The sequence below is a fragment of the Pholis gunnellus genome (assembly GCF_910591455.1).
Source record: "Pholis gunnellus genome assembly, chromosome: 23".
In the NCBI taxonomy this organism is placed as follows: domain Eukaryota; kingdom Metazoa; phylum Chordata; class Actinopteri; order Perciformes; family Pholidae; genus Pholis; species Pholis gunnellus.
The window spans coordinates 4,045,863-4,067,635 of record NC_136550.1 but is presented as its reverse complement, the minus strand read 5'-3'; the positions used below and the strand labels follow the sequence as shown (position 1 = coordinate 4,067,635).

General features: G+C 47.3%; 2 protein-coding genes across 8 annotated transcripts; one reads left to right on the top strand and one right to left on the bottom strand.

Moving 5' to 3' along the window:
- Positions 1-795: 795 nt before the first annotated feature.
- Positions 796-16,360, bottom strand: arhgef11 (Rho guanine nucleotide exchange factor (GEF) 11). 7 transcript variants are annotated; one of them, XM_079184685.1, is made up of 41 exons: positions 15,092-16,360; positions 13,723-13,758; positions 12,787-12,878; positions 12,583-12,687; positions 12,444-12,493; positions 12,284-12,341; positions 11,986-12,185; positions 11,797-11,868; positions 11,447-11,554; positions 11,156-11,204; positions 10,971-11,008; positions 10,748-10,840; positions 10,061-10,129; positions 9,793-9,897; positions 9,440-9,538; positions 9,251-9,293; positions 9,067-9,163; positions 8,860-8,982; positions 8,238-8,261; positions 7,936-8,062; positions 7,425-7,518; positions 6,948-6,977; positions 6,623-6,770; positions 6,294-6,500; positions 6,038-6,085; positions 5,662-5,810; positions 5,373-5,513; positions 4,883-4,959; positions 4,644-4,769; positions 4,231-4,348; positions 3,981-4,129; positions 3,809-3,884; positions 3,510-3,692; positions 3,336-3,417; positions 3,157-3,237; positions 2,968-3,023; positions 2,728-2,880; positions 2,167-2,406; positions 1,376-1,632; positions 1,083-1,215; positions 796-987 (listed from the first exon to the last, which is right to left on the bottom strand). In XM_079184685.1, the coding sequence occupies exons 1-41, from the start codon at positions 15,124-15,126 to the stop codon at positions 938-940; spliced, it is 4,221 nt and encodes a 1,406-aa protein (XP_079040811.1). In that variant the 5' UTR covers positions 15,127-16,360; the 3' UTR covers positions 796-937. The 7 variants fall into 7 exon arrangements, with proteins under 7 accessions (XP_079040811.1, XP_079040812.1, XP_079040813.1 ...); XM_079184686.1 differs by having other exon boundaries at positions 6,623-6,767; XM_079184687.1 differs by having other exon boundaries at positions 6,623-6,752.
- Positions 16,361-17,313: 953 nt separating this feature from the next.
- LOC306714825 (myeloid-associated differentiation marker homolog) lies at positions 17,314-21,291 on the top strand. The gene is made up of 2 exons (XM_079184968.1): positions 17,314-17,395; positions 19,543-21,291. Exon 2 carries the CDS (start codon positions 19,675-19,677, stop codon positions 20,521-20,523), a length of 849 nt encoding a protein of 282 aa, XP_079041094.1. The 5' UTR covers positions 17,314-17,395; positions 19,543-19,674; the 3' UTR covers positions 20,524-21,291.
- The last annotated feature ends 482 nt before the right edge of the window (positions 21,292-21,773 follow it).

Below are 21,773 nucleotides of genomic sequence, written 5' to 3'. Positions count from 1 at the left end.
ACGCCTCCGAAGCAGCGCTGAAAAAAAAACCTGCCAGCATTTCAGTAGTAAACAGCGCAGTAGTGTTTCCAGAACTTAAAAAAATGAACTCTGTGTCACTCAAATGAGGACTTGAGGATATGTCAGTGTGGCTGCAACTGTTCCCAAAGACTCCAGAGACTCTCCCACCACAATGTGGGGATATGAAGGGCTGAGATGAATGAAATGGTCATGTGTGTGTGTGTGTGTGTGTGTGATATTGATTTCCTTACCCAGTGCAAATAACCTGAATTATATAGACACAGTCCTTCGGCCGTGGTGGCAGGTGAACTCAGTGTAAAGCAACCAGTGGAGGTGTGGGGAGGGGGGAGGGGAGGGGCTTAAACATCAGCCCCCAAATAAAGTCAGTGGCATCTCCAGTCCCTGATCCGTCCACTGTAGAGAACGTACATGACAGAGGGATGCATTGTGGGTAAAGTGCAGGGGTGATGGGTCCCTCGGATTTGTCCTTAAATTAACAATTCAACACTTTTCTGCTCCGTTCCTTCAACCAGCTCCTTAAAAAGCAAGACATACGACTCCTTTTCCTTCACAAATATCCAACGTGGGTCATTTTTTTCCCCCCACTTTCCATTCTTCCAACTTTTTTCCCTTTCTCGTCACCAGTCAACTTGTCTTCTGCCTTATTTTTTTTTTTTGCTCCTTCATACTCTTTCCTCAGTCCGTCCTGGACTCCCTCGTGCTCTGGTAGGAGAGTCAGCGGTTGATGCTGAAAACGGCCACGGTCCTTCCTGGGCTCTGTTCCACTGGCCAGTGCATGCAGGGACGAGGGGGGGGTTTGAGGGGGAGGCAGGGCGGAGGGGCCCCCAACGAGTCTGACGGTGGGTACGTACGAGTGCGTCCGATTTGCCAACGATCAAGATCGAGCGACCGCAAGCGCGTCCTCTCTGCAGCGACGTCAGAATCCCGTCGACTGAATCTTGGGCTCTGCTGGACTGCCCTCTTTGCCTGGTTGGGTTCAAGGGAATAAAGAAATGAAGGCATTAGATGGTAAAGTAAACAGCCATTGTTTTGTGAAGGTTTAAGAGTCAGCCGCCGCTCACCGTCTCCTGAGCCACGATCCAGACTTGGTGTCCTGGAGACGGTTGCAGAGCCACACTGTTGGTCCTCCGACTCCTGATTGACAAAGGGCTCTCTGAGGGTTGTTAAAAGCGTTTGATGGGACTTCTCGATTTCCTGTAAAAGGGGTGACGATGCAGGAAATTAAACAAGAAGAACATCAGTGTGTCATCGTGCAAGCTGGTGAGAGACGACGAGTCGAACACAAGCAACAGACTGATGTAAACCCCCCCAGTGCAGACAGCGACCTCGTTACCCCCCCTCAACACAAACTCACCTTCAGCTGGCGCAACTTGCTCATCAACCCCTCGATGGTGTGGAAAATCTCATCCACATTTTTGATCACGTGGCTCTGGTGCCCGGCCTGCGATTGGCCCGTTTCCTCTTCCCGTTCCGGTTGCATAGCCTCCTCCGGCGGCGTCGCTTCCTCCGGAGGCCGGGGGAAGCTGCCGGCGGCGGGTGCGGGAGGGTCTTTGAGGTCATCGGTGACGCTCTCTCCCTGCTCTGTAGGCAGGACCAAGTAGAAAGTGTTCCCTAGAGGACAGAAAGTGTGCCGGTGAGTCATTTGAAGAGTAGATTCTCTTCCTTCCGTCTGGATGAATATTAGAAATGTCATTTAAAAAGAAGTCTTTGTCTGATAAAAGCTACAGAACTTGACCAATTTAGTCGTGATTTACCCTGCGCAGTGGCCTCGCCTCTCGGCTTGGATGATTGGTCGGAGGGGAGGGTGACATCAGCAGTGATGTCATCAGGGACAGAAGAAGAAGAAGAAGGACCCGCAACCACAGCTATAGCACAGGATAGAGGATAGAAAAGTGTGTGTGTGGAAGGGTTTGTACGTGAATCAAGGAAGGAGTGAAGAAGAAGGCGGTGAAGTGTGTGACGAGTGTTGTTGAGAAAGAGCGCGCAGACAAAAGAGAAAGGGCAGATTCAAGTGTGTGAGAAACAAAATAATGAATCAGAGTGCAGCGAAATCATGCAGAGGAAGGCAGCCATTAAAGACACCCAGAAATAAAGGTTTCAAATCTTTGTGAGAGTTGAATTAACTCAGCGTGCCCCGTCCGTTACCTTTCCGTATGACCTGAACGCTGCCGGATTGCTCTGCGTCCGGGGGCGGAGCCTCTAGTTCAGGCTCGGCCTCCCATTCGCTGGTGCTAAAGTTGAGGACAGTCTCCAGAGACTCCGGCCGCTGCCTTTCGGCGTACGAGCTCCTTTCATTGGCCGTCTCGTTGGTGGGCGTGTCATCTGAAGCGTGGCTCCAACCGTCCTCTTCCAAATCTCGTAATATGAGCTGCCGGAGTGTTTCGACTGTGGAGGCACGAACACCACAAACACCACAAACACAACCTTTACGTGATTGTTTTGCTGACTACTGAAACACAGTACATTTAAATTTCTCCAGTCACAATGTCCGCTTTGGCTTCAGTAAAGACGTAGAAAAAGCCACTCTACCACTGTTGTGTAGAACAGCTGCAAACAACGCAAATAAATAAATAAATAAATAAATAAATAAATAGGGCTATTTTTACATTTGTAGAGCGGATCCCCGTGGAGCATTCGCACCACTTACACGCTGCTCTCACACTTTTAGCATCCAACAGTTTGCAGATGTGTTTGATTCCTTCTCACCGTCTTGCAAAGCGGACTCTGCCACGCCGACCGCTTTCCCTTCGCCACAGGTGAAGGCTCCCGATTGGTCGGTAGCTGCGTTTGCCGAGAGCACGATGTCGTCGCTGGAGGAATGAGTCTCCATGGAGTCTGACTGCTCCGTTATGGAGTTATCTGGAAGATTAACAAAGTATATTTATATATAAAAGATACATTTGCAGTTTATATATTCACGGCTGATGATTACAATGTGGTTAATACCTGTATAGACATTGCTGCCAGTTGACACTGGGGACGCACTGCGGAGACTCGGGGAGCTTTAGAGAATAAAAACACAACGCAGACAACACAATGAATGAATGTCTTAAAAGAAATTGAAGTAACCTTCTGGCAAAGCAGCCCCGACACATTCCTGTGTTTATCATTCACACACACATCAGATTTACTCACGATATAGGTGTGGATGCGTGATTGATCAGAGGTGAAGAACCGCCAGCCGAGGAGATGGTCTTTTCAAGTAAATCCTTCCAGCTGCAAAACAAGAACAGAGGTTTTCTGGAGGCTGAAGAGGACCGCGGATGCACGGAAAGCCGTCCCGAGGTGCACACAAGTAACGGAAAAGAGCTTACGTGTTTTTCTCTGACGACGTCCCGGCCACCAGCTCATAGATCTGCCTCTCCGTGGTGCTGATGACGTAGAGGGCTTTGTTGTCTGGACAGAAATCACAAGATTAACGCACGTGAGCACCAGAACGCAGGAGAGCGCCGACCGGCTTTTCATCGGTGTGACACACGCGGCCTTACCTGTAGCTACCGAGCGGACCAGCAGAGAGTCCAGCTTCACCAGAGGGCTGAAGGAGGTCTTGCTGTCCCCGCTGCCTCCTCCGCCTCCACCCAGCCAGCGGGATGGATACCTCAGCTGCAGCCGGTCGTCCGGGCCCCTCTGGAGGAGGACCAGGCAGTCGGACAGCAGCAGCGCTTGAATCTCTGTTGGAGGGGGGGGGACAGAGGCGTGTGATTAAGAGGAACGAAACCACACCGATGAGACGGGGCAATACGGGACGTATCCACACAGAGGTACTGGTACTGTCAGAGGTACTGACCTATCTGCTTGTCTTTGCTGACTTTCCACGTGAGCGGACCTTCGTGGATCATTCGCTTAGTGCTGAGGTCTAGACTCTGTGAGGGGAGGAGAGTAAACAAAAACACATTCAGGCAAAAAAAGGGAGGAATGTCTGTGGACGAGGAAGGAAGGGAACATTATTATTTGACTACCTTGAATAGAGGGGCGGCGTCCAGCCTGCGTTGGTATTGGCTGAGGCGTTGCCGGTGCTCTGTTTCCCTCACGACCTCGTTTACAGCCTGCAGTATCCCTCTGCAGCAAGCCTGGGCGCGCTGCAGCGAGGGGAGGTCCGACGAACCGGCTAAAAACGGAGAAAACAAGAACAGCGGTTTTAAAAAAAATCGTACTTGGTTTGGTGTGTGTTTGGTGGTTTCCCGCGTCGATGGTCTCTCGATTCCTCACCCTCCGTGTGTTTCATGATGTTGTCCAGCAGCAGCGGGTACTTGGTGAGTCTCTGCATCTCGGACACCAGCAGGTCTTTGAGCTGCAGCCTTCGACAGTGAGGACTCGCTTCACACTCCTGAACAAAATGGGAAACACGGGAGCACGTAAAGCACGAGGCTGCACGGGTCTTTCAACTTCATTCAAACATAGAATTCCAAATATAGTGACATACAAAGATGCATTGGACAACTTCTTTTGCTTTAACTTATCATCATGAAGTAAATATTGACAGCAGCCGGTTGTCTTTGCTGCAGCAGCAGCAATAAGACACGTACAGTACAAATAATATGAATAATGATCAAATTTCATTTATAATAATCATCTTGTTAAAAGTAGGAGCGGTGTGTGTGTGTGTGTGTGTGTGTGTGTACCTGGATAATGTGAGCGAAGCGAGGGTCTTTGCGCTGCTTGTTCTTGATGAGCTCCTGAGCCTGAGACTGCTGGCTGCACAGCTGCGACGCTTGTTCCTGAAACTCGTCTCCGGCGGCGTCCTCAAACTGGAAACACACCCCACCGTTTAACACACCAACAACCACACTGCACAGAAACACCTTTCACGTCACAGGAGAAACGAGGAGATGGAACCGACGGCGGTGGTTATTTCACTCACCCTGGCCAGCATAACGTCCCCGATGTCCTGAACGATGGGAGTTTCCCGTCGCTTCTTCATCTCCTCGCACAGACTTGCTGCAAAGAGAGACAGAAGCAACATTAAGAGTGACATCAAAAAAATAAATCCAGTGCTGAATGCTAGTCTAGTTTGGCAATAATATCACACCACTTCCTTTCATGGTGGCTCTTAATTAAAGCCCAGAGTACATATTGACCCAGTAAAGCTGCAGGCTGAGATTACAGTCACAACCTTTGCTTCGTATTTGCTTCACTTATTATTATTTACCTGGCAAACACGCAGCTCTGACTACGTGTTGACTCAAAGCACGACTCACTTTAACGTGCAAACAGAAGACGCAGAAAGCAGAGACAGTCTCTAAAAGCTTACTCTTCTTTCAGTTTTGTTTCTTCATTTGAAGTTGAGTGTGACTCGTGTACATTTTCATTTACACACACAGACACAGACACACACACAGACACAGACTGACCGTGGAGCTCATAGACTTGGGGCAGGTTGGGGAAGATGCAGGCCAGCTCATCGGAGTTCAGCACAGACCTCATCTTCTGGAAAAAGACCTGGTCCAGGACCCTCAAGGTCCGCAGGTGGGACGCCTCGGTGGTGAACAGCTCTGATGATGCAGAGAAGAGGGACGCCAACAGAGAGGGTCATCAACATCAGCATCAAGGAGTTCTCAAAACCGTTATTTCTGGCAAGTCACAATCAAATAAAACAATATATAATGAGCTGTTAACGTGCGCGTTGTATTTGACTCGTACCGTATATGACGGCCTGTCTGTCCACCTCCCTCGGGCTGAGCGTGGCGAGCAGCTGAGGAGGAACCGTGTCCTGCCAGTTCTGGCCGTCGGACACCTCCTCCTCCAGCGCCGCAGCGTCCGGCAGCAGGGCCAGCGGTGAGTCCATACTCCTGCGGAGACGAGGTGACGGACAGACGAACAGAAGACATTTACATGCAGTGACGTAGCCGTGACAAAACACTTCTTTACGGGGAGACTTGATCATCTCTTTCTTGTGAGCCAAACTATTTCAGCTTCAAGCGTTTTGCATGTGGGAGAGAAGTCAGCCATCTTTATTTCTTATTCGCTGCCAGACAATCACTGATCATCTAGGGGGGGGGATGACATTGAAACTCACCTGCGTCTAGACCGAGGGGTGTATGGGGGTGTAGGGTTCTCTAGAGACCTGAGTTTGAGAGAGAGTGGAGAGAGAGATGGCATGAGGTGAAAACCTACACTTCCATGGGGGGGTAACGTCCCGGGTGTTTGAGTCAAAGGGGTGCGGTCTTAATCTTGGAAGCTCATGTTATTAATTCTATTTGTATTCATCCCCGTCTGAAGGATGCAAAAAGAAATGTCTTTGAGACGGACGTTCGGGCTTTGTGTCTCTTTACCGTGCGGAGCTGCTGGATGCGGACGACGAGGCGCTGTGCTGCAGCAGCCTGAGGCCCGGCCCCTCCCTCTCCTCCCCGCAGTCCTCCATGTCCACGTCGCTACGAGAGCGAGGGACGGACTCCGTCCCAGAGACAACGCCCCGACGCCGGCCTTCTCCCTGAGCCTTCAACGACTCGCTGCGTGCCAGACGCACTGAGACCGTCGGGCTGCGAGAGAGAGAGAGAGAGAGAAAACACACGGCATTACTGAACCCTCCAGGTGCTTCACCGGCCACATGAGCCGACGCTGAATATAAGCTAGACCCGATGATGTGGTTTAAGAGAGCTACCTGTCCATGCTGTCCTCCCCCAGGCTGCTGGAGGAGAGCCTCTGCGGGTCGGCAGCGTCTCCTCCCTCCTCCCCCGTCTCCGTGTGATTCTCAAACTGCTGAATGATGTTCCTCACACTGCCGGGGCGGACTGCAGACACGGGCACTGCTTAAGTGTACAGTGCAGTTAAATAGTACACAAACACTACGGGCAGAAAGGGTTGACGTGTGGCACACAAACAACTACATACAACCACGAATAACAACTCAGTTGGGTACGTTTGTTGGAAAATCAAAATTGAACAAAAGAGTGAAAAACCAAAGTGCAATGATATAAAATATATACCTTCGGTGGGAGACAACGGGACATGGAATGCTACGAAACCAAAATGAAACGGCGAAATCAGAACAAGACACAAATGAAAGAAATCCATAAAATCAATGAATAAACCTGCAAAAACAATAATAATAGGACAAACAGAGGACAGAAATAAATCAATATGGTCTGACATCACACGTCTGTGTGTGCGTGCTGCTGCTCATCTGGTGTGCTAGTGTACCAATACTGTCAGCTGATAACGACTACTCACACACTGATAATTGTATTTTAAATACTGACAATGTACTCAATGTACTATAAATGTAAGTATTTAACGGGGTTTAAATGTCAGGTTACAATAATAAAGAGATCAGTGGCTTGATTTAAGGATATTTGCCGAAATAAAGCCACTGACACAAGTCATCATTTACTGTGTGTGTGTGTGTGTGTGTGTGTGTGTGTGTGTGTGTGTGTGTGTGTGTGTGTGTGTGTGTGTGTATTTACTGGACTGGGTTGTGGACCGGGGTTTGCCGATGTACTTCAGGATGGGATTTCTCTTTTTATCCTCTCCATCTTTCTCTTTCTTGGTACCGCTCAGCTGTGGAGAGAGGAACCATGAAGATGAATATTTGGGCATCTTTGAACGTGAGAATAATACAGTTCACGCATTTCAGAAACAGCCTGTTTCTGTGATGTTCTCACTCTAAAGCCACTTTCCCAATGTCTATCTTTAGCCTATAAATATGCGCTAATATTGGTGGGAAAACGGTACACGGTGAAAAACAACCTTGAACCCAGAAGTCCTACAGCTGAGCTCTAGCTGTGTAAACACAACCTCAGTACCACAGTGATGTACAAAGTGGCCCCTCAGAGCGCACACTGTGCTCCGTCGATGCATTTTTTACAAAAGAAAACAGATGCAAGTACAGCCCGCCTCGTGCATTTACGACTTCATTTGTCGACGTGTGGCTTCAACGCAACACGAGACGACATTATTGCTGCAACTGCCAGTTACCTTTTTCGTCTTTAAGAAGGCGAGCCACTTCTCCTTCTCTGTGCTCAGACCGGGGAAGACCTTGGAGTCTCTTAGCTTGATACCCGAATGACGCAGGTACAGGTGCACGGCCGACGCCAGAGGAGAACTGAGGGAGAGAGAGAGGACAAACGTAGTGGTGGGGGGGGGCAAACGTGAGGAGAATAGACCATGAGGGAAAACAAACAGGAGGCAAGATGTTAACAAAGAAAGAAGCAGATCTCTCAAAACAAGACTGCTGATAAATGACATTTCACTGGAACGGACGAGACACGTTCGTTTACCTCCTGTCCTCTTCGTGCTTCGATCTGGAGCAGAAAGAGAGACATAAAAAGGCTGTTAACTCGCCCCACAACAAACAACAGGCTTCCAGAGAGATATCCACTTTAATTCCTCAAAGTTAAATCCAGTTCATTCAGGTGCAAAACAAAAAGGCGTAAGAAACACACAGCGGTGCTGCAGTCATGTGATGGGAGTGTGTGGGTGTGTGTGTGTGTGTGTGTCGAGTCAAAGGAGTACATGTCATGTGGTTTCCAGGTTTTGCCGCTGTGGTAATGACCTTTGTTATGATAGCCTGTCGCTCTGTAATAACTATTTTATTGGGCCCCAAACATCTGACCCTGTTGCTAGGCAAACCTGGTTCAACAGTCTTGAGTGTGTGTGTGTTTGTGTGTGTGTGTATTAACTTCATGATTGCAGCCACATGTTGAAGTAAACCAAGTTATGGTTCATCTTATGGCAAAATATGTGAATAAATTCCAAAGGAAAACAAAAACTTCTCTCGTTGGACGTGACGCAGATAAAAGGTGATTCGGACCGAAACGTTGTTGCAACTTTGCAGTTTTTTTGGCAACAATAAAATTGTGACGCAGCAGCCGTATAGTTGCGTCGGTCGGAGAGACTCACAGTATATCCCAGAGGGCGGTGACCTGTTTGTCCACCACCTGTCTCTCTTTCACCGGGTCTCCATCCAGCTGCAGCAGGTATCCTTCTCCGAACAGAGAGCCCAGACCCATCATCTGCTTGTTCCTTTGAAAACACGAGCTTCACGGATTAATATGAGCTCTTGAAAAATGTTATCTTAACTGCCGTCGGTCTCGAGCTGTGACGTACCTGTAGTCCTGGATCTGGTCTTGGATGTCCGGCAGCACCTGCTGCTGCAGCTCAGACAGAGGTCCTCTGATGTCCTCCTGGGCATGAAGTCGACCCTCTGAAACGGAGACGCCATTATGTACCGTTAGAACAGCCATGATGTGGCGTACATACAAATTGATCAACTAGCTTTTAGTCTTCTTACCTATATCTGAGAGATACTCCTCTCGTACTTTGATTTTCAGAGGCTACGCGGGGGGAAAAATAAACATTTTCTTGTAAATTTGAACATGATGCAAGGTATAAGTGGTACCTCTGCCGGTGAGAGTAGAAGTCCCGTACTCCAGCGTTAAGGAATACAAGTATTAAAACATTAAGACGTGCCGGTACTTACTGCGTCTGGGTCCAGGAAATGGGAGCAGATCTGAGGTGCAAGTGCGCGGGCGTCTTTAGGGCTGGAGCTCAGGTAGGCCTCCACCGACAGGTAAAACAGCTGTTATGAACACACACACACACGACCATGAATGTAAGCAAGCGAACCCAGGAAATACACAAGGAAATGTAAGACGGTGTATTAGCGCCACTGTAGGTAGAAGAACACAACAACGTCCCCCTCCCCTAGTCCTTTCATTCTCTTTTATTAAACTTACAATGGCCCTAATACGCCATCATGGAAATGTCATCCAGAAATACTTATTTTCTAACACTTTGTTTCATTTCATTTGTTTGAATACTACGTAGACTGACCAGAGGGTTGGGGTCCAGAAGCTGGGTGAAGACGTATCGCATGAACACTGCCATGTGTGCCGGGCGGGACTTCAGCAACTCGATGTCCTGGAACGGACCGTCCATCTGAGCGGAAGAAAAGAAATATATGAATAACTGTGTAGACGGAGGGAAACACAAGACGCAGCGAAGGCAAAAAGGAGGAAAATGTAGAGGTGGCAAAAGAACGACTGCCGAAAAATCCCATCGAGGCCGATCGGTTTCGAGTCGCACCAAATGTCCTTCTCACCTCATTAAATGCATAGCCGTCGTCTTCTTCGTCCTCTTCCTCGGGGCCGATGATCTGGGCCTTTCCGCCCTTTGAGCAGAGAAGCGCACACACACACACACACACACACACACACACACACACACACACACACACACACACACACACACACACACACACACACACACACACACACACACACACACACACACACACACACACACACACACACAGTGAATTCAAGAGAAAGGAAGGCACTCAGTCACACGCTCGGGGACACTGACAAGCACATCTGCCATTTTCATCCGTATGCTGCGCATGCAGGGCTCAGTGCGGGGGGGGAGGGGGGGCATGAAATGCGACTTGAAGGTAGTGGTGATGAATTATCTTCTCAGTCTCGGCCTCAGCCGCTCGTCTCGCACATTTTAAACAGCTCTGCAAGTCATGGTGAGAGAAATGGAGAGGAACAGACGAAGAGGAAAGAGCAGCGCTACGTCTCAAAGTAGGGAGATCATTTTGGTTTTTTTTCAGAATGACACGGTGAGCAGTTTGTGCAGGGAGCTTGTGCTGCATGTGAGGACCTCGTCACTGCCAGGAGCGTCTATCTCAGAGTGAATGCGTGTGTGTGTGTGTGTGTGTGTGTGTGTGTGTGTGTGTGTGTGTGTGTGTGTGTGTGTGTGTGTGTGTGTGTGTGTGTGTCCTTCTCACCGAATCAGACAGGGTGTGTGTGTCGGAGTTCTGCCGTCGGTGTTGTGGGGTCCTGAAGGAGAATGAGGGAGAGGAGTGGGGACTCTCAAGGGCCTGGGGAGGGAGGAGGGAGGAGGGAGGGAGGGAGCATGAGGGGGACGGGATGAGTGGGACCGTCACATACACAATCGCACACATACACAATCTCACCAGTTCATGAAAAGACAAAGCTGTGCGGCCTTACCTCCATGTCTCCTTCACTTGAGTCCATTGATAGCCGACCTGCCAAAGAGCACACAGCAGCTTTAAACCACTTTCACCTTGACTTTAATGACTTTAACACTATGGATCAGGCGATCTCCATCTATTTTACCAGCGTCTGTACCTGAGATATTTCATTGAAAAGGTAAAAGATGAAGAGAAACAAACCTTCTCCTGCTTGGACGTAGCTTGTGGTACATTCTGACCGCGTTCCCTCCTGGAGAAGCAGAATAAAGCGTCAGCTGATCTTGTGAGAAGGACCTCAGATCATTTTGGATTTGACTTCCAAATGACTTGATCAGTGAATTTGAAGATGTGCTCTTCTACTGCTTTTCATCATCGTGTCGCCTAGTGTCTGACGCGATGCTCTTAAACATTTTAAGACGCTGCATAGGCGCAAAAACAAAAAAACGTATCCAGAGGGGTTTTCAGTGAACAGATTAAAAACAGTCTCCTCACCTGATCTTGCTGAATCTTGAACCGGACTTGGTGAGCTCTCCTCTTGGCACTTTCAATCCGCTCACCCAGCGACGGCGACGGGTTCCTCAACTGCTCCTCCATCAGCTCCTGTTAGGTTATAAACAGCAGATTTTAGCTTGTAACTATATATGCAACTAGCACGATGCAACAAGGGGTTATGTGCAACACTACAGCATACAATAATGTGGGACGTTTCAGATCCTTACATGGAAATTATCTATTTTCTTTCCGTCTACAAGATGATGCAGTCAGGGATCAGAACTGGGACAGCATGTGTGTGTGTGTGTGTGTGTGTGTGTGTGTGTGTGTGTGTGTGTGTGTGTGTGTACCTGCAGTTCAGCTTCTTCCTGCTCCAGCATTTTCCTGAGTATCTGAGTGGCATGTTTCTGTACTTCTGAGTCCTAAAAAAACACATTTACAACATTGTATATTACCGCGATACTGACACAATATATTTCTTTGCTTCATATCGTCAATCTGAACTTTTGTTGATAGCGCCCGAGTATCATTTCATTCACCTGTAGTGGTTTGGGTCCAGTGATTCTTTGGGAAGGGGTGCTGCTCAGTCCAGACGGCAACGGTGGAGGCGGAGGGGGCGGAGCCTCCCCACCCAGAGACGTCCTCTGATTGGGTGTGAGGTCAGTGGGGAGGGGCTCTAGGGGCAAGGACGAGGCGAAAGGGGGCGGTCCTTGTAGTGTCAGAGCAGCGTACGGACCCGCTGTGGGACGATTAAAATGGAATCAAGATAAATACAGGCAAGAGAGCGGAAATTTACCGAAAACATTGAACGCGCGATCACACTTCTATCAAACTCACATTTGATGAGCTTTACAACCTCCTGGTGGGACATGGAGGACACCAGCGAGCCGTTCACCTGAGAGAGCGGGAGAGAAGAGGGAAATCAGCAACACTAAACACAGGAAGAAACCAAGAAACTGCAGATTCGGTGTCTGTGATGTAAAGCAGTAAAACACACCTTTATGATTCGGTCCCCTTCCTGCACCCCGGCCTTGACTGCTGCACCACCTGCAAAGACGAGTACGGGGCACACTGTGAAGCTCTTGTAGGGTGAGAGGACACAACTTTAACTCACGCTGTGCGCACGCGTGTCTTACCCGGTCGGACATTCTGCACCAGCTTGACTCTCTCTCCGCATACGGTGAAGCCGAAGCCGAGCTGGTCCTTCTGCACGACCACACATCTCTGGACAAGACCGGTACCTGGAAGAGGCCAGAAGGATGTTGAGGGAGATCTTAAATGATATTAGATATGGGGAGAAGAAAAGAAAAAAATCCACCGGCGTGGGAAGTCGCTGTTACCCGTACTCTCAGCATGGATGTCCACCATTGGCTCCCTCTGCTGGGCGGCAGAGGATTTGCGCTCCGAGTCCCCGATGGTCAGACTGCTGAGCCTGGGTTTGAGAGACGAGAGACAGGAGGCTTAGCATGAAACAATAAAGTGTGGTAATGCTCCGAGGGTGTTGGTTGCACTGAGGGAGGGGAGATCTGAAGGGAATACGTGAAGAGAGGGAGGATCGAGATAAATACAAAGTGTTTTAACATGTCAAAGAGAAAGAGGGGAGAGAGGATGAGGAGGTTTCGACCACATGGCGAGATGTGTGTGCGTGTGTGTGTGTCTAAAATGCATTAGAAGCAACAAGAGAGGAGTCAAAGGGAACACTCACCAAGCAGCAAAAGGGCTGAAAGCGAAGCATGACAGAAAAGGAAGGAAAAAGGCAGATAAAAAGGGGGAAAAGAGAGAGAGAAGAAACGCAGCATGAAGACCAATCTTTAATGAACAGGAGCTTCACATCATCCCCACGCCCGTCATACTCGTACAGATTGTAAACACTGAGCCTGGACTTCCAGGAATATATTTATTTCAGGGTGATTGGCACAAGGGCACCCAGTGTAAGCGGTGATTTGGTGTTATTCCAGAGGTCGACTGGTCAAGCAGCACTCTGCTTTGATGTCTGAGGAAAAATGTCGTACTTCTACGAGATGCTGAGTGAGACTCTGGCTGCTTTGTCTGTCGGTGTCTTTTGTTGGCGTATCACGGCCCGTCTTCCTCATCTGTGTCTGTAACTGTAGCTTTAAGCTTTACAATACTTTAACCCCGACAAGTGGTCTAAAACAAGAACAGAAGCCCGGCCAATATGGCAGAATTATCCCGACACCATTACGTCTTTAGTGAGGTTTGTTAACCTGAAATAACAAGAGCAGCCACTGAGAAATATGCTGCTACAGCTGTCCTACCTGAACGGGTGGGCGTTTTTCTTATTGGCTGCCCTGCTGTCACATGACACACACACACACAAACACAGAGGGGTAGGCACGTGCACAAAACACACACACACACACACACACACACACATATAGGAAAACAGTTGACAGCAGGAGAAACAGGAAAGACACATGATCAAGACAACGACGCATCGGACAGACAATCACAGAAACACAGTGCAGGGCGACACGGCGAGCGTGGTGGTGATGGACAAGATGAAACACAAGCGCATCAAGTTTTAGCAGCGGCTCGGTTAAACACAGCAGGTGAAGAGTCACCGAAACTGGCTTAAACCACAAGAGGTGGGGATACTTGTGACTCAATTCAGATTAATAGAACTGGGAGTTAACCTAAGTGGTCATGATGAACAGAAATGCAGCTTTCTTATTTAAAAAAGAAAAGGTAAAAGCATTATTTTAGAGGCCTGTAACTGTTTTCTCTCTAACCCATCATTGCCTGTGACTGAAATGTTTGATTTAATTTAGTGGAAATGCACTTACATGAGCCCAAATCTTATTGGCTGAAAAATAAATCATATTATATCTTGCCTTTCCGCATTATGGGCCTACTGTTTCTGTAATATACACCATTATATTTGAGTAAACAAAACAGTAGTTCTATATGCCCAAAGTCTGAATACAGTATGATAAGAACATGTCTGTATCTCAGAAACTACAAGGAGCACAATGAAGCATTTAGTGTATTTGACATGTTGAATATCAAAGATATGCAAAAGAAAGTATAAAAAAAAATGTGATTTTTCATGTGATCTAAAAATGTCAGAACCAAAGTTGTGGCATTTCTCTTTCTAATTATAGTATTTTGGCAGTTTTTGTGTGTTCTCTAAACTCTGTTCTCTTCAGGGTGAGTTGGTCGGCTAACAAACTAAAGTATACACACAATACTAACGTTAGGTTTTAAGATATTGAATCCAACAGGCACCCTTAACATTTTGGCCTTTCTAGAAATCGAATAACTCCAGCGTGTGCGCGCTGTAAACCGTCCGGGTGCTGCGCTGTGTTACTGCGGTCGAGTTCCGCCTTTTTTTTCGTTCCGTCAACAAACTTTATTTATAATTTGTGACATTATTCACTATCATAGAGGGTAAAAAAACATTAAAACAAATGTAATGTTTCTCAGCCTGCAGCTATCGTTATGCACACGGTACTTTTGTACTCTTTATCGTGTATCACCTCCCAGTACACAGCCTGTCTGAATAGTTTTTCCAGAGGCCACAGTGGACCTCAGCCGGATAAAGACGTGCCAATAGGCTGATCAGATAGCAGTGCATGTCAAGGTGTACCCTTAATCACATGAAGTGTTTGGGTGTGAGGCTCGTACCTGTCCAGTGTTGAGGTGGGTTGGCGGAGACTCATGTCTGCAGCCTGTGAGACACTCCTCTGCAGATCAACACTGTCACTGGGCCTCCTTTATCATCATCATCGTCATCATCTCTTTCCTCTTCAGTTTGCAGTCCACACAATGGAGCCCTCTGTTGTGCTTTGATCAGATCTTCAAGCTACTGGGACAGATGAGTGCTCCTCATGTTCCCATCCATCCATCCATCCATCCATCCACCACCAGTGGTTCCAGTTAGGGGAGTCAGCAGGATTTAAAAGAATAAAATGAGGCCAAAACTAACTCTCAAATCTCCTCAGTATCCCATTAGTGGTTACAAATAAATACAATAAGAAGAGGACTGCTGGTGGCTTGACGCAAGTGGCTCAGTCTGCTCCCTCAAAGGTCATCAATCATGAATGAATGGCTGATATGTCTCGCTATGCTGCAGGAGGGTCAACAGCTCCCGTGCATTTCAGTGTCCGAGTAAAGCCAACTGTAGGCTGGTAGAGTTCAATGCAACTGCAACTCTCGCAGCATTATCTTGATTGACACCTTTGCGAATGATGTATAACTGAACAAAAGCTTAGACTTGTTTACATGTGTGGCTTTGACCAGCTGTGGTTGGCTGAATAATCCCATACAAGTTAAGCTTTAATGTCGCACGTATCTATCTTGTGACTTGCCTAATTAGCTGACTTAAGTGGGTGAGAACAACCATCTGAAAGCGGGCCTGCTATATATCCAGCTAGCGTTAGCTTCCCGAGGTTAGTTCTACGGAAGGGCCGCGTTCGACCCGCGGCATCGCGTTGGTCCTCAGGCCGACCGAAAGCGCCGTGGGTTCGGCTCTCAGATGCGACGAGGAGTCGGTCCCCCCTCGGAGGGTAGCTAAGCTAACCAGCTATGTCTGCGAGACGAGCCAGCATGACTTTAGCTGCATGCGGACAGATGGATGTTGAAGTGGTCGAGATAGTGGACGTCCATGCAAATTCCAGCTCGATATGTCCCGTTTTCCTGCAAATCCAAACACTAAAGCTGCATGTTAGCCAGCTAGCTAGAATGCAGTACGATTCCAGTAAAGCTCAGGTCTTTTTTTTTAACCCTCCAAAAGAAGTCACAGTGGTACAATCCGGGTCTGCTTGTCCCTCTCGTGGTGTGCCAGAAGACTCGGAAGTTATCGTTGCATGTATTTACTGCCTTTTTTAAAAGTCCAGTTCTTGTAAATAGTGATCTCTGCTGTGTTGTTATCCTGCTGTCTTGACTGGCTGCTGATACACCACCATGTTCTCACAGATCACACGTTCAAACGGAGCAAAACAGCGCCCTCGTCCGGATGGACTGTGGTACTGCGGGCGGTTTGCTCCACCGCAGTGCCGTTGCCAGTGGTTAGTGTGGATCCTTGGCTTCTGCGGCAGGAAATACATGTATCGTAAAAATGAATACATTGCACAACATATATGAGGGGCGCACGACAGATAAATAGCATTGTATAATTGTTTCTAAAAGAGAAAGTCTGCTGTCTGTTTGTAAATGTTACCAAATATGGCAAAATATTCAGACTACTCAAGTAATCCTTGTTTATGTTGTGCATCAAACACTGTTAAAATATAATATGGTTTATGTACTTTTTTATATGAGTATTATTCCCGTTAGACAATATCATCAACATCAATATAATAACGTTTTGAACTATAAAAAACCTCCAAACATGAGGTTAGGGGCCAGTAACCCAACAATATCTTCTTATCTTTCAGCAACAAATTCAACTATCTTCAATTGGCAGAATGTAATTTAACCACAAAGCAACCACAACATATTCATTGCATTATTTATTTACTACAAATAACAAATAACACAAATAGCAATATACTGTATTATGTCTGATTACCTGACAAATGCTTTACTTTGATTCACTTGCATTTTTACAGATTTTAATAGAGCTGTAACAATGTATTATTATCACTACATTACCTATTGCGACAATGCATTATCTGTAATGCAATGAATGTAAGTTTAAAACAACTGTTCATCACTGCAAACTTCTTGCCAGCTAAACAATTGGATGGGCACCAAATCGCACATCCTCAGAGACAGTTTATTTCAGTCACTGGCGGAATGTTACACACTCGAGATGAGGAATCGACGACCTCGCTGAGGTTTGGAGAGCGTATTCAACACTTTACCAAATATGGCCAGCGCGGGGCGTGGGACGCTCTCTGCTGTGAGGTCAGAGGAGAGGATGCGTCTCCAAGCACACACGGCTACAACAGGAACTTTACTAAGCTGAAGACAAAAGCAGAGAAAAAGGTAAGTTTAACCTTTAAACTTCTATTTGTTTGTTTGTTTCCCCTCACAGAGAGTTGTTGTAGTGTTTATCACGGTGTATTATTTTGGAACAGAGACACAGATCACTGATTACAGCAGCGCTGGGCGCGGTATGTCCGCTATTTGGAACGGAAACCCTCAATGAGCCAGTTATAAAGTCTCTCTTTCACCCTTAAACGTAAATCTCATTATCGCCTTCATTATAACGCTGCTGTATGTCTGCCTGCAGCCGGGATTCTCTAAAAGGGGGACACAAAAGAATGCATCAAATATTTCAGGTATGTGGCCAGTTTTAAGAGGCTTTCTCTGGTCACGTTCGCTCATTTCAAAGCAGTGCAACTTATCAACTATAACACAAACAGTGATATGCAGTAACTCTAAATTTATGCATACTATTAAACCATAAAAAAAAGCAAACCAAAATCTGGTTTCCTGTCGGCACGAGGCCACACACACACACACACACAACCACACGCACACAACCACACACACACAACCACATCTTTCTCAGAATGCAGCAGGTTTTAGCTCATTCATTAACCGACCATCTCTCTCGGTAGCAACAAGTGTCCAAGCATGACCAGTATATGATTAAACTCGCAGATTTCACCAGAAGATATAATGCATTAAAGCTGATATTTTTTAAACTGAGATCTGCAGCTGAAATGAGCAGCGTTTCTAACTGTAATAACAGGCTTTCTAACGTGATTAAGGGCTCGTTTGGCTCGCCTGTTTTGTCTTCCTGCAGACGTGCCATTAGCTCATCAGAGCTGCTTCCTGTCGCGAGTCATTGCACAGAACAGGAAGCTAATCATCGGCCTAAAAGGCACATTGGGTTGGCAGTCTTCAGGGTTAGCGTTAGCAGAATGAAGCAGCATGCTCTTCTCCACGTTTCTAGGTTAGGTTAAAAGTTCAACAACCTGTAAGCATCTGCACAAAACAAAAACATTATTAGTGTGTCAGTTATCCAATGCATCAATGCTGTATGTTTGAACATTTAAAAGCTGGCAGGGCCATGCAGCCCCTGTGACAAAAGGTGCGCTGCCTGGCTTCGATATATTCTGTGAAAGCAAACATAATTGGTAGCACATGTAAGAAAAGAGCCCCGTCCTCCTCCTCCCAAAGTTCAGTGCATTCAACGTGGAAATGGAAGGAGGATCTCTCCCCGTGTTCCTCTTCATGAGGCTTTTTTTTACCCCCACGCAAAGTTATGTTTCTTATCTCATAAATGCCTGGGAATTGTGAGAGACAAAGATTAAAATAAACAACAAAAATGCTTTTCTTATATCGGAACAAAGCATGTTCCTGTCTCGAGGTCAGGGAACTGAACAGTCAACAGTCACGTCTGTGGAGATTTATTCTCATGCTGCTCGCTCTACCTTTAAACAACCACGAGCAACAAGAAGAGAACTTCATTCTGTCATTTATATTAGTAAATGATGAGCAGATCTCAGGCCTGTTTAACTCTAGTTAAACAGTGGTTGTACATCTGTTTCAATGGTCTCTAGGGTGTCATATGTTGTACAGATTGTAAAGCTCTGAGGCAAAACCCTTCATTAAAAAAAACACATCAACAGTTTGGACACTAGAGGGCATCAATGTTAAATCGTTTTATACATCCTGCAGTTAGAGATGTACAACTCCTACTTCCATTTCAGACAGAGGGACTTTCCAGCACCTTGAAGTTTAAGCAGAAAAGCTTCCACTTCCCGTAAATCCTCCTCTGCACAGGTCACAGCTTGAACACGTTCCTCACACATTCCTCCGTTACGCAACATAAGTTTGAGTCTGAACGTGCCGGTCAGGGACGAGATAGTCATGATCAAATCAGCAGCGTCGATGTTGCAGTTGCAAGTTTTGTTTGTCATTTCCTCATTATATTAGGTTTTAATTAGCTCACAGACATAATAACATTTAGCAAAACATGTGACATCAATATAGCATGTGTTGTCTTCATTATGGGCTGTTCAGACATGCATGCATCATTAAGTTAGGGCTTTAATAAGAGAGCAGGAACATGTTCTACTTATAATATACAGCACCAAAGGATTTTTTCAACGGTATTTTGCATCTACATGAATAAAACTTTGCTTCAATTTATAGTGATTCTCTTCTCTTTTTTCCTACAGAATATGTGACAAACGTCGTCAGAGCGTGTGACAAAGCAGCCAACACAAGATCTCCCATTAAAGACTCATCTTACGCCCTCGCCGGACTACAGAAAGCCACTTCCAACTCCCGACTGAGTGCGACATCCCACAATGCCGCTGATCGTGTTGCCCACCTCCCAGCTGCTATGGGTGCGCGTGGCCGCCCTGCTGTTCACCTGCGTGGCGTTCAGCGTGGCGTCGCACGGAGCCTCGCTGTACGGGGGCATGGCCGACTGGTGCATCTTCTGCTGGGCGTTCAGCTTCGCCTGCACGCTGCTGGTGCTGCTGGTGGAGGTGTTCGGCCTCCAGACCCGGGCCCCCGTGTCCTGGACCAACTTCCCCATCACCATCGCCTGCTACGCCTCCCTCCTCTGCCTCTCCGCCTCCGTCATCTTCCCGCTCTTTTTCCTCAAGGACCAGCGCCCCAGCGGCGACACCCGCGACTATCGCATCGCCGCCACCGTCTTCTCCTGCCTGGCGGCGGTAGCCTACATGGGGGAGGTGAGCCTGACCAAAGCGAGGCCAGGAGAGGTGGCGGGTTACATGGCCACGGCTCCCGGCCTGCTGAAGGTGTGCCAGACCTTCGTGGCCTGCATCATCTTCATCCTGGTCAGCGACCCCGTGTCGTACAACCACCACGCGGCTCTCAAGTGGTGCATGGCGGTGTACTGCATCTGCTTCATCCTCTCCATGGCCGTGGTGGTGCTGTGCGTGGGCGAGTGCACCGGCTGCCTGCCCATCCCTTTCTCCAAGTTCCTGTCGGCGTACGGGCTCCTGGCGGTGATCATGTACTTGACGGCCACCATCATCTGGCCCGTGTTCCAGTTTGACAAGCGGTACCAGCACAGCAGCCGCGCGTCGTCGAAACTGATCACCGTGGCGGTGCTCACTGCCCTCAACTTCCTGCTTTACCTCGCCGACCTGGCCTACACCGCCAGACTAGTGTTTGTCAGTGCCTGAGGGGGAAAGAGATGAAGGAGGGGGGGACGCATTGAGCGTTGACGCGCGGAAATACAGATGCTAAGAGGTTGAATGGCTTTGCAGAAAAGTGTAGCTGTTGTTGAATTTCTGACAAAAAAAACCCTGAAACAATACTTCACTCATCCCTTTTGGTGTTCTAAGGGAAGAAAAGTCCCAAACTCCCTTGCAGTGTGTATGTACGTGTGTGTATATCTGCAGTGTTTTACCTCTAATGTGAACGGACCTGTGCTAGACACGAGTGTAACGTGAACAATGTAAAAGTCATCCGTTAATGCTGTTAAAATCCAATGAGGTCAACACACTGGAACAGCAGAAGAGGTGTCGGATTGTATTTACTGTATCTGAGACACGCAGGCAGCCTGGTTGCCGATGAGGAAGCCCTCTGCCTGACCTATGATATACATTTTGTTTCATATTTATGCTCGTTATTATCTACCTAAGATCTTCCGCGTGTTTTGCTACATTTTGTAAAATGAAAAATAGAAATCAGTTTGATGAAATCTTAAGTAAAGAGGTCAAAATGAAACATCAAAGTATGGTTTACATGTTGTACTTCCTCGTAATTTGCAAGTGCCTTCATCATTTCAAGTGTTGATCGTGAAAATGAATGTTATTTAGCTCACAAAGTCTTTTGTTAATAAGGGTTTGGGGCTAAAATACATTAGCTCTTCCTTTGTCTTGATAAAGTATCAGTATTGAAGCATTTGAAAGAATGTAATGTGAGCAAATAAAGTTTTCACTTTAACCAATGAATATTTCTTTAAGCGTGTGATGAAATGTGACTTTGGTTGTTTTGTGGTTTTCTGCAGCGATGAAGACGAAGTTGCAACAAGTCTTTGTTCCTCTCTCTATCACTTCGTACTCAGGGAGGAAATGAAACAGGCTGCAAAAAATGAGACCAGGTGTTGGAGACAACAGGAAGCGTAATCATAGGTTGTTGGGTTTTTTTTCTGAAAATAAGGGCTGTCACAGCAACTGCAGCAGCAAAACAGAAACAGAAATGTCTACATTTTGTTTGGTGCAGTGGTGCATGACATCACCCTCTTCCTGCCCAGATTTGTGTTCATGTAGGACCCCGACTCCCCTCATAGCATCAAGCTCCTTGAGAAAATATGTTTAAAGAACCCTTTATAACCAGATCTGTGCCCTGATGGGAGAACTACCCATAAGCTCCTCAATCTCCCCTTTCACCAACCCAACTGTCCCCAGGTCTGATTAGCTGGAATAAG